Genomic DNA, 15,876 nt, shown 5'->3' with positions numbered 1-15,876 from the left:
CCAAAAAAAAAAAAAAAAGATTAGTGGAAAGTTGAAGATAGAAAAATGAGTTGGTTTTTTCAACACTTATATTATAGACTGAGAAACTTTGAAGAGCACGTCAGACAAGTTGCTTCCCTCCACGCAATTAATTCACGCTGGCCACCTAAACTCGATATTCTTCCGCCTCCACGCAATTAATTCACGCTGGCCACCTAAGCTCGATATTCTTCCGCATTGATGATGAGGAATTAGTGGACTTGCTACTTGCTTAGAAGCACATCTAAAATAGTCCTTTACTCGATATTCCCGGAGTACTGTTGCCGTGTGCATAAGTTGGTCGAATTATTTTTATGGAACCATTCAGAAAGCCCTCGAAACCAATTTATTCTTCTGCTAAGCAATAAAAGCACCACCACTTCCACAAAGAACGATAAAGAAACTACTATCAGATGGCTCGAAACCAAAGAGAAGATGAAGTAGCAATCAAGCTTGATGATATTAACGGAAGTCCATGCAGCAACAACTTTCAGGGAAGAAGTGAGTCTCTACGACGAAGAAATAAAGAGTTTTGGGACCAAGAAAACCACTTAGGGTACTTGAATTTAGGTAGAGCAGAGGTTGTAAAGTGCAGTTCAAATGTTTCATTTAGGACACGTTCATGGAAGTCAGTGATGAGCATGACCAAGTCTAGGCTGATAAACCCGCCAGAGGAGCCATGTCAAAGTTCAGTAAACACTGGAAGAATCCCTGAGGAAGTTCAAGATTATGAGGAAGATGATGATATTGATGACATCCCGGAAGAATATAAGAGAATGAAATTCAGCAAACTGACAATGCTTCAATCGGTGAGTCTTGTTTTGGTTATTGTAGCCTTAGCCTGTAGCCTTTGGTTCCCAGCTATAAAAAGGTGCAAAGTGTGGGGTCTTCCATTATGGAAGTGGGAAATAATGGTTTTAGCATTAATCTGTGGACGTTTAGCGTCGGGTTGGGGTATTCGAGTGGTTTTGTTTTTTATAGAACGCAATATTCTTATGCGAAAACGGGTATTGTATTTTGTTTATGGGCTGAAGAAATCCGTTCAGAATTCCCTCTGGTTGGGTTTGGTTTTGCTGGTGTGGCATAGTATTTTCCATGACAGGTTTAAAAAGGAGACAGAGAGCAAGATTTTGCCTTACGTAAATAGGGTTCTTGTTTGTTTTCTTGTGGGTACCCTAATATGGCTCATGAAAACTCTGCTTGTTAAGGTCTTGGCTTCAACCTTCCATGTAAACACATTCTTTGAACGAATCCAGGAGGCTTTGTTTAATCAGTATGTCATCAAATTGCTCTCTAGTTCGCCATTGTTTAAAAGGCATGATACAGAAGAGGAAGTTCTGGCTGAGCTTCAGGAGCTTGAGAAAGCTGGGGTTACTTTGCCTGGTGAGCTTGGAACAACTCTGCCTCCTAGGAGTAGGAAGGTGATAGGAATTGGTAGAGAACGAAAAATTCCAATGATTGGGAAGATTTCTAGATTTTCGAGGACAATGTATAAAAGGGAAGATGAGGAGATCTCTATTGATCACCTGCATAAGCTGAATCAGAAGAATATATCAGCTTGGAATATGAAGAGGATGGTTAATATTGTTCAGCATGGGGATTTATCCACTCTGGATGAGCAGTTACTGAATTCAAAAATCGAGGATGAAGCTTTGTTGCAGATCAGAAGTGAGTGCCAGGCAAAAGAGGCAGCCAACAGGATATTTCAGAACGTGGTAAAGCCAGGGTCGGAGTAAGTTCTTACATTCTTTCACCGTTTCTTTTCTTACACCAGACAACAAAAATAGGGTGTAAAATACTAGTGCTTTCCCTTCTTTTATTTATTTATTTACTTATTAATTATTTATCTATTAAAAATCTAGGGAGGCAAATTTTTAGGGTATGCAACCCACTAAAACTGACCTGATCGAACCAACCCATTGGATTGAGATAGTTTTTAAGGGTTGGTAGATTGAGTTAGGTTGAGTTGTGAATTTATTTTTACAATAAGTCCAGTTGGGTTTGGGTCATAAAATTCTCAAATTCATATAACCTAACTCAACCCACCTATATTTGATATATACTTAAATTTAAAAATATATATATTTAAAAATATATTATATTATTTTGTTATTTACTTTTTGCTCATCTTCTTAAATAAAGCCTAAACCCTAAGTTCTCATTTCAATCACCTTCTTATCTCATGTTACTCTCGCTCCCTCTCCCGCCACTCTCACTCCAGTTCTAAGCCCTAAATAAAATCCAAACTCTAAGTTCTCCTCATATTATTTATGTTAGTTTGGTATTATGCTCAGAATAATTTGATTATATATTTGCTCTTATTTGCAATGGTGTTGTTATAATGTTCAATTTAATAATAATAATAATAATAGTAATTAAAAAAAACTATCAAACCTAATCCACATCATTTGGGTTGGGTTGGACTCTTGTAATGGGTTAGACTGGGTTGGATTTTTTTTAATCCACCATGGTGGTTTGGGTTGAGAAAACCCTTCAACCCAACCTAACCCATGCACACCTCTAAATATTTCCACAACATTTTCCACAACGTGTGTTTTGTTGTGATTGTCATATAATAAAAAGAATAACAATGATGGATTCATGTAAAAGTGATGAAACATCAATCATAATTTGACACTTTAACAGGTTTGGAGAAAGATTATGAAAAAATGTTGTTCCTAGCATTCTTGAAGTAATTCTTGTCTCATTTTTTGTTTTTTAAATATTGATGTGTCATACCTTCTTGATTTTTCTAAAATGCAAACCTCTATATATAGATGCATTTACCTCGAGGATGTGATGCGCTTTATGAGTAAAGAAGAAGCTTTGAAGACGATGCATCTGTTTGGAGTAGCAGCTGAGAATAAGGGAATCAGCAAGTCCTGCCATATGGACTGGATGGTATGACTACTTTCTATATGTTTCTTGGCCTCTGGTTACGGTGCTCAATGTAAAAGATACTATGCAATTTTTTGTTCTCATTTATTTGATGGACATCTCCTAGTGGGGGAAAAAATTGAATTGTGTTCTCATTTATTTTCTATATATGAGACAATGAGCTAAAGTAAACTTCACCTTTTGTTTTAGGTTAAAGCCTTTAGAGAGAGAAGGGCACTTGGATTGTCTCTCACTGATACAAAAACAGCTGTGGACAAACTCCATAATTTCTTGAACATTATTGTAGCTATCATCACATTGATAATATGGCTTATTATACTCAAAGTTCCAATTACCCAATTCTTCGTCTTTTTAAGTTCACAACTAGTTTTGGTGGTGTTTATGTTTGGGAATACCTGCAGAACAGTATTTGAAGCAATCATCTTCTTATTTGTAATTCACCCATTTGATGTTGGTGATCGTTGTGAAGTCGACGGAGTCATGGTAAGAAAGGAGGCTTAATAAGATGTTTATTATGCACTCTCATATAAGCATATATCTTTCGTTTGTGTTCTAACTTATGTTTCCTTGGGTTTCAGATGGTAGTCGACGAGATGAACATACTAACTACAGTTTTTCTGAGGTATGATAACCAAAAGATCATATACCCTAACAGTATTCTAGCTACAAAGCCCATTGGTAACTATCAACGTAGTCCAGACATGGGAGATGCAATTGATTTCTGTATTAACATCTCCACTCCAATGGAAAAGATCACCAGCATGAAAGAAAGAATAACAGGGTATGTATGGTCCTGCAACCTAATTCTTAGAAATACAAATGATATAGACTCTATTACACATTTAGAATCACGCACAGAATTAGTGGTACCACCAACACTACACTTTCATTAGTGCTTCACATTGCTCTTGCCATGAGCATGGACTAAGTACATATGATCGACTATTCACTTTTTTACGTAATTCCATATGTTTTGCCACCAAAAAATAAAAATCCTTTCTTAAGTAATTCTCTGATGTTGACGGCCTTGTGGCTACTGAAATTGCAGGTATATTGAAGGCAAGAATGAGCACTGGCAGCCAGGTCCAGTGGTGATAATGAGGGACGTGATAGACATGAACAAGTTGATGATGTCAGTGTGGCTTGCACACAGATTGAACTATCAGGACATGCAGGAGAGATTTCTTAGGAGAGAGGCATTGCTTGAAGAGATGATCAAAATTTTCAAGGAGCTTGATATTGAATACCGCCTGCTGCCTGTTGACGTGAATGTCCAAAACTTGCCACCTCCAGTATCAAACAGGCTTCCTTCAACTTGGAAAGCCTATGCTAGCTAATTATGTAAGTCATATTGTTAGAAATACTGAATAATTATATTGTATTTATTAGTGAAAGAATATACATGAGTGTCTTTATATAGGATGCATATGAGTGCAGTACAAATAAGAGTGTAATACAAGAATGTATGCTATACAAGTAATCTAGTTGGGTCCAAAGTACCCACAACACTATACACATTACCAACCCCTCTCAAACTCAAGGTGGATGTAAAACCAACTTGAAGTTGTCAACCAAAGTACGAAAGCGTCCTTTAGGATGTGACTTGGTGAAGATATCTGCAAGTTGATCTTTAGAGAAAACTGAAATCTGCTTGAGAGCACCATGGACAAGATGATAACGGATAAAATGACAATCGATCTCGATATGTTTAATCTGTTCATGGAAGACATCATTGTGAGCAATACGAATGGTACTCTAGTTGTCACAATAAATGGGAGTAGCAGAGGATGTAGACACACCTAAGTCTTTGAGAAGTCATTGTAGCCAAAGGAGCTCAGATGTGATATTGGCAAAGGCACGATATTCTGCTTCAGTACTGGAGCGGGCCACATGAGTTTGTTTCTTACTTTGCTAAGAAATTAGAGAACAACTAAGAAGAAAGTAATAACCAGTGGTGGACCTGCGATCAGTGAGATTTCTTGCCTAATCAACATCAGAAAATGACGAAAAATAAGAGGAGATAGAGCAGAGGAGAAAAGACCATGGAAAAGAGTGTCATTTAGGTATCAAAGAATGCGCAGAACAGCAGCATAGTGAGTCGATCGTAGAGCAGACAGATACTGGCTCACCTGGTGAACAGCATAGGCAATGTCTAGATGAGTGACAGTGAGATAAACTAGGTTACCAACCAAGCGTCTGTAAAGAGAGAGATTAGACAATAGTTTCCTCCCTGAGAGAGTCAGATAAGCATTAAGCTCAACTAGAGTGTCAACAGTCTTGTTATCAGTGAGTCCAACTCGAGACAAGAGTTCAGAGGCATACTTGGCTTGAGTAATATAAAGTCCATCTATAGAATAATTGATTTTAAGACCCAAGAAGTAGCTGAGATGTTCAAGATCTTTCATCTTAAGCTGCTGACTGAGAAAATCCTTGAGTTCTTAAATACCACTGAGCTCATCACTAGTTATAATCATATCATCCACATACAGGAGAAGTAAAATAGTGTCTTTATCAATGCAATGAAGAAATAAGGCAGAATCATAATGATTGGCCATGTAACCCAAGCGAGAGATGATAGAGTTGAATTTGGCAAACCAAGCTCGTAGAGCTTGTTTAAGGCCATAAAGTGAACGTCGAAGGTGACAAAGCTTGTTTGAGTCAATAGAGAGACTAGGAGGAGGTTGCATATAAACTTCTTCACTTAAATCCCTATTAAGGAATGCATTTTTGACATCCATCTGAAAAAGGTCCCATTTACTGGTAGCAGCAACAGCTAAGAGGACACGAACAGATGAGATACAAGCAATTAGAGCAAAGGTCTCTTCATAATCAATCCAATACTCCTGTGTAAAACTTTTTGCAACAAGATGAGTTTTATAACGCTTAATGGACCCATCAGAGCAAGTCTTAATCTTGTAGATCCACTTACAACCAACCACAGATTTCCCAGGGGGAGTGTCACCAAATTTCAAGTATGATTTTTAGATAATGCATCAAGTTCCTCTTTCATTGTAATTTGCCATAAAAGGTCAGTGGAAACCTCACGATAGGTGTGAGGCTTATTTAGTGTAGTAAGGGTAGTGTAACAATGATAGTCAAGTAAATGTGTGGGAATGGATCTTACCCGAGTTGAGTGATAAGATGGAATGTCTTGTGCAAGATCTTTAGGCGGAGCAGGAGCAGGGGACCCAAGCTCAGGGTTGGGGTTGGGTAGATTGTCTTCGACCTGTTCATTTTCCACCTGTTCATTAAAGGGTGAACTAGGAAAGGGATAAATGATATTTAATGGTTAGATAGAGAAGTCTACAGGAGAATCAGGAGCAACTATAGGAGGATTAGAAGCAACTACAGAAGGAATATATGCCTTATTTGGAAAAAGATCTAAGACAGAGGAGGAAGATAGGGAGGCACGGAAGTGAGAGAGCTCAACAAAGAGGCAATGTTTCCAAAAGACAACAGTGCAAGAGATATGAAAACGATGAGAGACAGGATCATAACACTAATACCTCTTTTAAGTTTCGCCATAGCCAAGAAAACAACAAAACCTTGACCAAAGCTCAAGTTTGTTATGCTCATGTGGCTGAAGAAGAACAAAACAAGCAAAACCAAAGGAGCGAAGGTGGTGATAGTCTGGAGGTGACCCAAAAAGGCGCTCATATGGAGTTTGATTTTGAATAACAAGACTTGGAATGCAATTAATAGCATGAAGAGCATGAAGAGCAGCTTCGCCCAAAAAAGGAGCAGGAACTTTGGCAGAGAGAAGGAGAGCACAAATAGTGTCAAGAATATGACGAAGTTTTCGTTTAACTCTACCATTTTGCTGAGAGGTACCTAGATAATTTAGTTGATGAACAGTACCATAAGAATGCAAAATAGCTTGGAAAGCTTATTGAGTGTATTCAAGAGCATTATCAGATTGAAAATTTTTGATGTGTTTGAAAAATTGAGTTTCAACTATTTTTGCAAAATTAAAATATACTTGCAATAATTTAAAACGATGTTTCATATTAAAAATCTAACTATAGCAAGAGTAATCATCAATAAAGACAACAAAATATCGAGATCCACTAATACTAGAGACAGAGGAAGGCCCCTAAACATCAGAATGAATAAGGTCAAAGATTTCAGTGGATATTAATTCACTAGTATTAAAAGGCAAAGCTAGTTGTTTTCCTAATTGACATGAAACACAATCAATATTTTTTCTAGACACTGAACGCAACAAGTGAAAGACGAAGGTTGTCCACGAGAAACATACGCCCAACTCTAGGACTGGTCCTAAGCTCCTGTCCCACAAAAAATAAATTGTAAGAAAGGTCAGGAACATTAAAGACCCCAGGAATCGAGAGGTTGGAGGTCGAAACAGAACTTATATTATGACCAAACATTGTGAAACCATTTATTGTGCAAATATTAAAAGGGTGTGGTTCAGGTTTGAGTTCTGAAAATAAGGACGAGTGAGGTGTCATGCGATTGCAACAAGCGAAATCCATAAGCCAAGAGGAAGGAGACATACTAGATAAAGCTGAGCGAGAAGAGGAATAAGATGCATTACCAATTATACGAATGATATTGATGATGATGTTTTTAAGGTCATCTGTGAACATGGTGAAAATGCGTCTTGAAGATTTAGACTGTGCAGAGATGGGAGCTATTGGCTGGACACTCTCACTGTTAGCAACAGTAGCAACAGAAATTGAAACAACTGATTTGTTGCGAAGATAGCAAGTCTCAATATTATGGCTAAAACGTTTGCAAAAATGTTTGCTGGATTGTCAGCTACAATTATTGCAACAAGAAGAAGATCTGTCCTTATTCTTCATTTAGAAGCAAAATATGCAAAAACGGATTACAAAAATGAAATTTACGCGAAAAACTGGGTAAGGAGCACCTGGACTGCAAAAGTCAACCCTAGAGAAATGTCAATAGTCAAAGTCAACAGTCGGTCAACAACGACATCAACTTACATGGCTGGTGACATCAGCAGAGCACTGGATGATGATGTTAGCCCTAGCTGACGTGGTAGTGATAACGTCAGCAGGAGTAAAAGGTTGCGCGTGAGGCGTGTGACTAAAGCATAGCTTCTTTAGGCGGCACGTGCGGCCTCCAATGACTGCAAGACTTCCACGATTTAGTAGATCAAGGCAAGAGGATCACTGTGGTACCTGCAAAAAATTTATCAGAGCAAGATGCACTGTGAAGATCATGAGTGCAGTGGTCTGTGTGGTGCAGAACTCCTCGACGACGATGGCTATAGGTCCGAAACCTAAGGAAGACGACTAGAAGACATCGAAGGTTCTATGGCAAAAGGCTACGACGGCTACTGTGACGGCAAAGTGATGAGAATGGAGTAGCACCAATAAAGACAAGACTGCTGAGAAAATGTCAGAGCAGTGGCTTTGATACCATGTTAGAAATACTGAATAATTGTATTGTATTTCTCAGTGAAAGAATATACATAAGTGCCTTTATATAGAAGGCATATGAGTGCAGTACAAGAATGTGTGCTATACAAATAATCTAGTTAGGCCTAAAGCCTATAACACTATACATGTTAATACATATACAGTGAGGCCAACTTTTAGAATGAGGATTGGCACCTAGCGCCAATTCCTTTTTGGCTTATGAAGGAATTGGCAAGGGTTTCCCATAAGAATTGTTGGATCTGGAAATGATTTATGGTGACTCAAGAAAAACTACCTCCCTGATATAACAAAAATGAGATTCATTACAAGTTTGTTGCATTGTCACATTTATCTATTTAATATCTAAAAACTAAAGCATAACATTTATAGTTGCTATGCTTTTATTAAGGCACATCAATGTAGCATTTCAGTCCATTTGATCTATTTCAATTGTAAGATCTATTAGTAAATAACTAAATGGGTTAGTTTAATTATTTTGTCCAAATCTATTAGTACATGAAGTCATTTAAGCATTTTTTTTTAAATTAATATTAATCAAACAATATGATTTTTTTAAAATAATACATCCTATGAATGTTTTCATTTAAATTTTTAATAGTAAAAAAAAAAAAACATTTAAATGATATTGTTTACTAAGTGTGCATTTGGGATTGCTTAAAAAGCCAACTTTTTTTTTTTTAAAACTATTTAGCTTATTTTTGCTATTATTCATAGGTTCCATTGCACTTTTTGGTACTATTCATGGACCCTGCTGTACTATTTCTACTGCCTTTTAGCTTTATTTACAGTATTTTTAGTAAAAAGTTTTCAGTTTCAACTAAATAAGCTGTTCCTAAATAGACACTAACTAAAACATTTACGTAGTAACATGATTGGTTAGTTTCACATCAACAACACAATAAAAAAAAAAAATCCTTATTTTTTTTTTTATCACGATACTGTAATTAGTACAAATTTTACTGCATATAAGTTTTACAAATCTATATAATATTTAAAAGTAAAGCGTAGTATTTATTGTTGTTATGCTTATTTTGAATCACATCAGTGTAGCATTTCAGTCCACTTTGGTCCAAGTCGGTCCACTTAGGTCCATTCAGTCCAATTGGATCCACTTCTTTATAAAGATAGTATATAAAAATATAATGTTATTTTATTATATAACATGATTTGAATAATTTGGTATTTATTACTATATTTTTTACTTTCTACTTTTTTTCTTCTCATATTATTTTCTATAAATTTCTTATTATTCTCTCTCACATTCTCTCTTGAAAAATTGGTTATTCTCTCTCTTAATTTTTTTACTTTTTCTTGCAACTCTACTTTATATGGAATAATTTATTTAAATAAAAATTATACATGATGGTGTAAAGAGAACGCGCTAAGTTCTATCTCATCCATATATGCTGTCCATGACAAAATTCAAAGAATGGGATGAGGGGCTCTTACGCTCATCCCTCTTATACTCGTCCCTCCTATACTCGTCCCTAAAGCAAACCTCGTTCGTCCTTAGTAATGGACGGACAAGGATTACTAGGCCCTGGGCTTTTGATGACTTAAGTTCCTCCAAACGTAAAGGATGGGTTGCGTCGTTACAAACCAAACCCTCCATTAACCGTTATAGAGCACAAGTCCCAATGAGGTAACTTCTATGACAGTTATGGAAATTATCTTATAATCTTCTAAATTCCTCAATAACAGGAACGCTTGTTAAATAAGTAACCATTCCACGAATACTATATAAGCATTCCCAAATAAAGAAGTAAGGTATGAGAAACATTTTTTACAAAAAACAAAGAACTCTAGAAATACCCCCTTTTGGCTTGTAATAACCACTGACTTTACCATCGGAGGATTCTAGGCCGGCTTCCACCGGTCTCCTCTAATTCTACATTTGTTTTTTCAGGACTCAGCCTCAAGATCACCAACGCCCGAAATTTTCAACCTACTAATTTTTCAAGATTTATCAGTTGGCACCATTTGTGGTAAAGAATTATTTGTCATGTTTGAACTTCATTTGTGGAGTTTTGCGATTTCTTTCTCCGACAAAGGGCTGAAATGGTTCGAACAAGATTAAGGGCTACTAGTCCAGGCCCTCAAGAGAGTAGAGATGCTTCCAGTAACCCCCATTGTGGCCATCAATCGGCGCCTGCCGTGCAACTATCTTCTGTCTAACACGTGCAGTCAATGGTCGCTGCCATGGCAGAGCTAACTTGCCAAAACTAGGAATTGAGAATGGAGATTAATCTCAGAAGGCAACGGCATGAGGCCTATGGAGAAGAACATAGACAGAGCCAGGGAGATGGAAGAAATGCAGAGCCGGAGAGCCAATCAAAAGGCACTACATCAAGAAGGGTGCCACACTTGGAGAGGGAGATGGATCAAATGAGGAAAGTCATGGATGAGATGAGGGAGAACATGAGAAGGACAAACCCCGTAAAAGAACTAGTTCATAGAACTGATTCTCCACTTACGGCTTCCATCAATGGTCATCCCTTGCCACCAAAGTTCAAGATACCTTCTTTAGATTCATATGATGGGACGCGTGACCCTTTTGATCACATTGCAACCTTCAAGACTACCATGCACCTTTAAGGGGGTTCCAGATGAAATAATGTGTAGAGCTTTTTCCACCACCCTTAAAGGGCCCACGCGGGTGTGGTTCAGTAAAATACCCATAAATTCGGTAAGTTCTTTTGAAGAGTTGAGCAAGTTATTTGTTAATAATTTCATTGGAGGACAAAGACACAAGCGTTCCTCATCTAGCCTGTTAACCACAGAACAAGGAGAAAATGAGAGCTTGCGGTCCTTCATTACTCCTTTCAATAGAGAAGCCTTGGCAGTGGATGAGATGGACGATAAGTTATTGCTAGCGACCTTCCACAATAGGATCAATTCTGACCTGTTTATCCATAACCTTTACGAACAAGAGCCTCAGACTATGGCTAAACTCATCCACTCAGCCCAAAACTTCATGAATGCAGAAGACGCAATCATGCCAAGAAAAGGAAAAGAATGGAAGCAAACACTCAGCGCCACCCCGAGCAAGGTCCTCGTCAGAAGAAGGGATGAATAGAAGATAGGAAAGACCGAGACAATAAGAAGGCAGGTCTTTCAGCACGGAATCAACAGTATACACCGTTGAACATGCCGCTCGAGCAAGTCCTTATGCAAATCAAGGACGATCCTTCCTTGAAGTGGCTGGAGAAGATGAAAGGAGATCCTAATAAGTGCAATAGGAATAAGTATTGTTGCTTCCATAGAGACCATGGACATGATATGGACGAATACTTTAATAGAATTTTGGTAATTTTGATAATTGGGTAACTTAGTGGGTTGGGGTTTACCCATAATAATAGAGTTGGGTTGGATTTGGGTTTGAAGCAATTACTTAAACGAGTTTCGGGGGTATTTTTGGTCATTTTTTGGGTTCGGGGGTATTTTGGTCATTTTTTGGATTTGGAATGTATTGTTGTCATTTTTTGGGTTTCAGGGGTATTTTGGTCATTTTTGAAGATTTAGAATACTTTGGTCATTTTATTTTAGTAGTCATTTTTTGGACTTCAGGAGTATTTTGGTCATTTTTTGGGCTTCGGGTGTATTTTCGTCATTTTTTTGGATTCGTGGGTATTTTGGTCATTTTATTGGGTTTCTGGAGGTATTTTGGTCATTTTTTAGGTGTGGAAGGTATTTTGGTCTTTTTTTTTTTGTTTCGAGGGTATAATGGTCATTTTTTGGGTTTCGGGGGTATTTTGGTCATTTTTTGTCTTTAGGGGTATTTTGGTTATTTTTTGGGTTTCGAGGGTATATTGGTCATTTTTTGGGTTTTGGAGATATTTTGGTCATTTTTGAAGATTTTAGAATACTTTGATCATTTTATTTTAGTGGCATTTTGGTAATTTTGATAATTGGGTAACTAGGTGGGTTGAAGTTTACCCATAATAATTGGGTTGGGATGGATTTGGGTTATAAACAATTAATTAAACGGGTTTCGAGGGTATTTTGGTCATTTTTTTAGTTCGAGAGTATTTTGGTCATTTTTAGGGTTTCAGGAGTATTTTGGTTATTTTATGGGTTTTGGGGGTATTTTGGTCATTTTTTAGGTTTCGAGGGCATTCTGGAAATTTTTTGGGCTTCTGGGGTATTTTGGTCATTTTTTTTTTTTTTTGGTTCAGGATTATTTTGTTCATTTTTTGTGCTTCGGGTGTATTTTGGTTAGATTTTTGGGTTCAGGGTTATTTTGGTCATTTTTTGTGTTTTCAAGGTATTTTGGCCATTTTTGAAGATTTTAGAATACTTTGGTCATTTTTACTTTAGTGGCATTTTGGTAATTTTGATAATTGGGTAACTAGATATTTTAGGGTTTACCCATAATAATTGGGTTGGGTTGGATTTGGATTAGAACCAATTAATTAAACTGGTTTCGAGGGTATTTTGGTCATTTTTTTTGTTCGGGGGTATTTCGGTCATTTTTAGCGATTCGGGGGTATTTTGGTCATTTTTTGGGTTTCGGGGGTATTCTGAAAATTTTTTGGCCTTTTGGGGTAGTTTGGTCACTTTTTTGGCTTCAGGGGTATTTTGTTCATTTTTTGTGCTTCGGGTGTATTTTGTTCAGTTTTTTAGGTTCGGGGTTATTTTGGTCATTTTTTGGGTTTTGGGGACATTTTGGATATTTTTTAGGTTTCGATGGTATTTTGGTCATTTTTTGGCTTCAGGGGTATTTTGGTCATTTTTTTTTTCGGGGGTATTTTGTTCATTTTCTGGGTTTTGAGGATATTTTGGTTATTTTTTAGGTTTCAATGGTATTTTAGTAATTTTTTGGCTTCAGGGGTATTTTGGTAATTTTTTTGGTTTCGGGGGTATTTTGGTCATTCTCTGGGTTTTGAGGGTATTTTAGTCAATTTTTCGGTTTTGGAGGGTATTTTTGTTATTTTTGAAGATTTTAGAATACTTTGGTCATTTTACTTTAGTGGCATTTCAATACTACTGATAATTGCGTAACTGGGTGGGTTGGAGTTTACCCATAATAATTGGGTTGGGTTTGGTTTGGGTTAGAAACAATTAATTCAATGGGTATTGGAGGTATTTTGGTCATTTTTTGGGTTCGGGGGTATTTTTGTCATTTTTGGGTTTCGGTTGTATTTTGGTCATTTTTTGGGTTCAGGGGTATTTTGGTCATTTTCTAGGTTTCAGGAGTATTTTGGTCATTTTTTAGGTTTCAATGGTATTTTCATCTTTTTTTTGGGCTTCAGGTGTATTTTGGTCATTTTTTGGGCATCGAGTGTAATTTGGTCATTTTTTGGGTTTCAAGGGTATTTTGGTCCTTTTTTTTTGCTTCAAGGGAATTTTGGTCATTTTTTGGGTTTTGAGGGTATTTTGGTCATTTTTGAAGACTTTAGAATACTTTGGTAATTTTTACTTTAATGGTATTTTGGTAATTTTGATAATTGGGTAACTTAGTGGGTTGGGGTTTACCCATAATAATAGGGTTGGGTTGGATTTAGGTCTGAAGCAATTAGTTAAACGGGTTTCGGGGGTATTTTGGTCATTTTTTTGGTTTGGAATGTATTGTTGCCATTTTTTGGGTTTCAGGGGTATTCTAGTCATTTTTTCAAGATTTAGAATACTTTGGTCATTTTATTTTAGTGGCATTTTGGTAATTTCGATAATTGGGTAATTGGGTAGGTTGGAGTTTATCCATTATAATTGGGTTGGGTTTGATTCTGGTTAGAAACAATTAGTTAAACGGGTTTTGGGGGTAATTTCGTCATTTTTTGGGCTCGGGGGTATTTTGGTCATTTTTAGGGATTCGATGGCACTTTGGTCATTTTTTCAGTTTTAAGGGTATTCTGGTCCTTTTTTTGGGTTTTGGGGGTATTTTGGTAATTTTTTGGGCTTCTACGGTATTTTGGCCATTTTATGGACTTTAGGCGTATTTTGGTCATTTTTTGGGCTTCTGGTGTACTTTGGTCATTTTTTTGGTTTCGGAGGTATATTGGTCATTTTTTTGGGTTTTGGGGATTTCAAGGGTGGGCTGAGGTTTACCCATAATAATTGGGTTGGGGTGGATTTGGATTAGAAACAATTAATTAAACGGGTTTCGAGGGTATTTTGGTCATTTTCTTTTGGTTCGAGGGTATTTTGGTCATTTTTAGGGGTTCAGGAGTATTTTGGTTATTTTATGGGTTTCGGGGGTATTTAGGACATTTTTTGGGTTTCGGTGGTATTCTGGAAATTTTTTGGGCTTCTGGGGCATTTTGGCCATTTTTTTGGCTTTAGGGGTATTTTTTTTCATTTTTGTGCTTCAGGTGTAATTTGGTCAATTTTTTTGGTTCGGGAGTATTTTGGTCATTTTTTGGGTTTCGAGGGTATTTTAGTCATTTTTTGGGTTTCAGATGTATTTTGGTAATTTTTTTGGGTTCGGGAGTATTTTGGTCATTTTCTGGGTTTTTGGGGTATTTTGTTCATTTTTTAGGTTTCAATGGTATTTTGGTCATTTTTTTGGCTTTAGGTGTATTTTCATCATTTTTTGGGCTTTAGGGGTATTTTGGTCGCATTTTGGGTCCGAGGGTATTTTGGTCATTTTTCGGGTTTCGGGGGTATTTTGGTCATTTTTTGGGCTTCGGGTGTATTTTGGTCATTTTCTTTTGTTTCAGGGTTATATTGGTCATTTTCTAGGTTCGCGGTGTGTTGGTCATTTTTAGGTGTTTGGGGGTATTTTGGTCATTTTATGGGTTTCGGGGGTATTTTGGTCATTTTTTGGGTTTTTTTTTATGTATTTTGGTCATTTTTTGGGTTCGGTGTTATTTTGGTCATTTTCTAGGTTTCGGGGGTATTTTGGTCATTTTTTGGGTTTCGATGGTACTTTCAAATTTTTTTGGGCTTCAGTTGTATTTTGGTCATTTTTTGGGCTTCGGGTGTAGTTTGGTCATTTTTTGGGTTCGGTGTTATTTTGGTCATTTTCTAGGTTTCCGGGGTATTTTGGTCATTTTTTGGGTTTCGATGGTACTTTCATATTTTTTTGGGCTTCAGTTGTATTTTGGTCATTTTTTGGGCTTCGGGTGTAGTTTGGTCATTTTTTGGGTTCGGGGGTATTTTGGCCATTTTCTGGGTTTCAAGGGTATCTTGGTCATTTTTTGGCTTCTGGGGTATTTTGTTCATTTTTTTGGGTTTTGAGGGTATTTTGGTCATTTTTGAAGATTTTAGAATATTTTAATAATTGAGGTTTACCCATAATAATTGGGTTTGGTTGAATTTGGATTAGAAGCAATTAGTTAAACTGGTTTTTAGGGTATTTTGGTCATTTTTTGGGTTTCAAGGGTATTCTGGTAATTTTTTGAGTTTCGGGGGGTATTTTGGTAATTTTTAGGGCTTCAGGGGTATTTTGGTCATTTTTTGGGTTTCAAGTGTATTTTGGTCATTTTTTTGGGTTCGAGGGTATTTTGGTCATTTTTTGGGTTTCGGTGTTATTTTGGTCATTTTCTAGTTTTCGAGGTTATTTTGGTCATTTTTTGGGTTACAGGGATATTTTGGT

At 36.9% G+C, this 15,876-nt stretch overlaps 1 protein-coding gene across 1 annotated transcript; it reads left to right on the top strand.

Annotated features, from left to right (window-relative positions):
• Positions 1-287: 287 nt before the first annotated feature.
• On the top strand, positions 288-4,436 carry LOC112008168 (mechanosensitive ion channel protein 8). Its single transcript, XM_024040510.2, has 5 exons — positions 288-1,750; positions 2,796-2,919; positions 3,106-3,399; positions 3,495-3,697; positions 3,965-4,436. Exons 1-5 carry the CDS (start codon positions 432-434, stop codon positions 4,251-4,253), a joined length of 2,229 nt encoding a protein of 742 aa, XP_023896278.2. The 5' UTR covers positions 288-431; the 3' UTR covers positions 4,254-4,436.
• The last annotated feature ends 11,440 nt before the right edge of the window (positions 4,437-15,876 follow it).

The sequence above is a fragment of the Quercus suber genome, unplaced genomic scaffold (genome assembly GCF_002906115.3).
Source record: "Quercus suber isolate HL8 unplaced genomic scaffold, Cork oak 2.0 scaffold_104, whole genome shotgun sequence".
In the NCBI taxonomy this organism is placed as follows: Eukaryota; Viridiplantae; Streptophyta; class Magnoliopsida; order Fagales; family Fagaceae; genus Quercus; species Quercus suber.
This window is presented reverse-complemented; position numbering and strand designations above follow the sequence as displayed.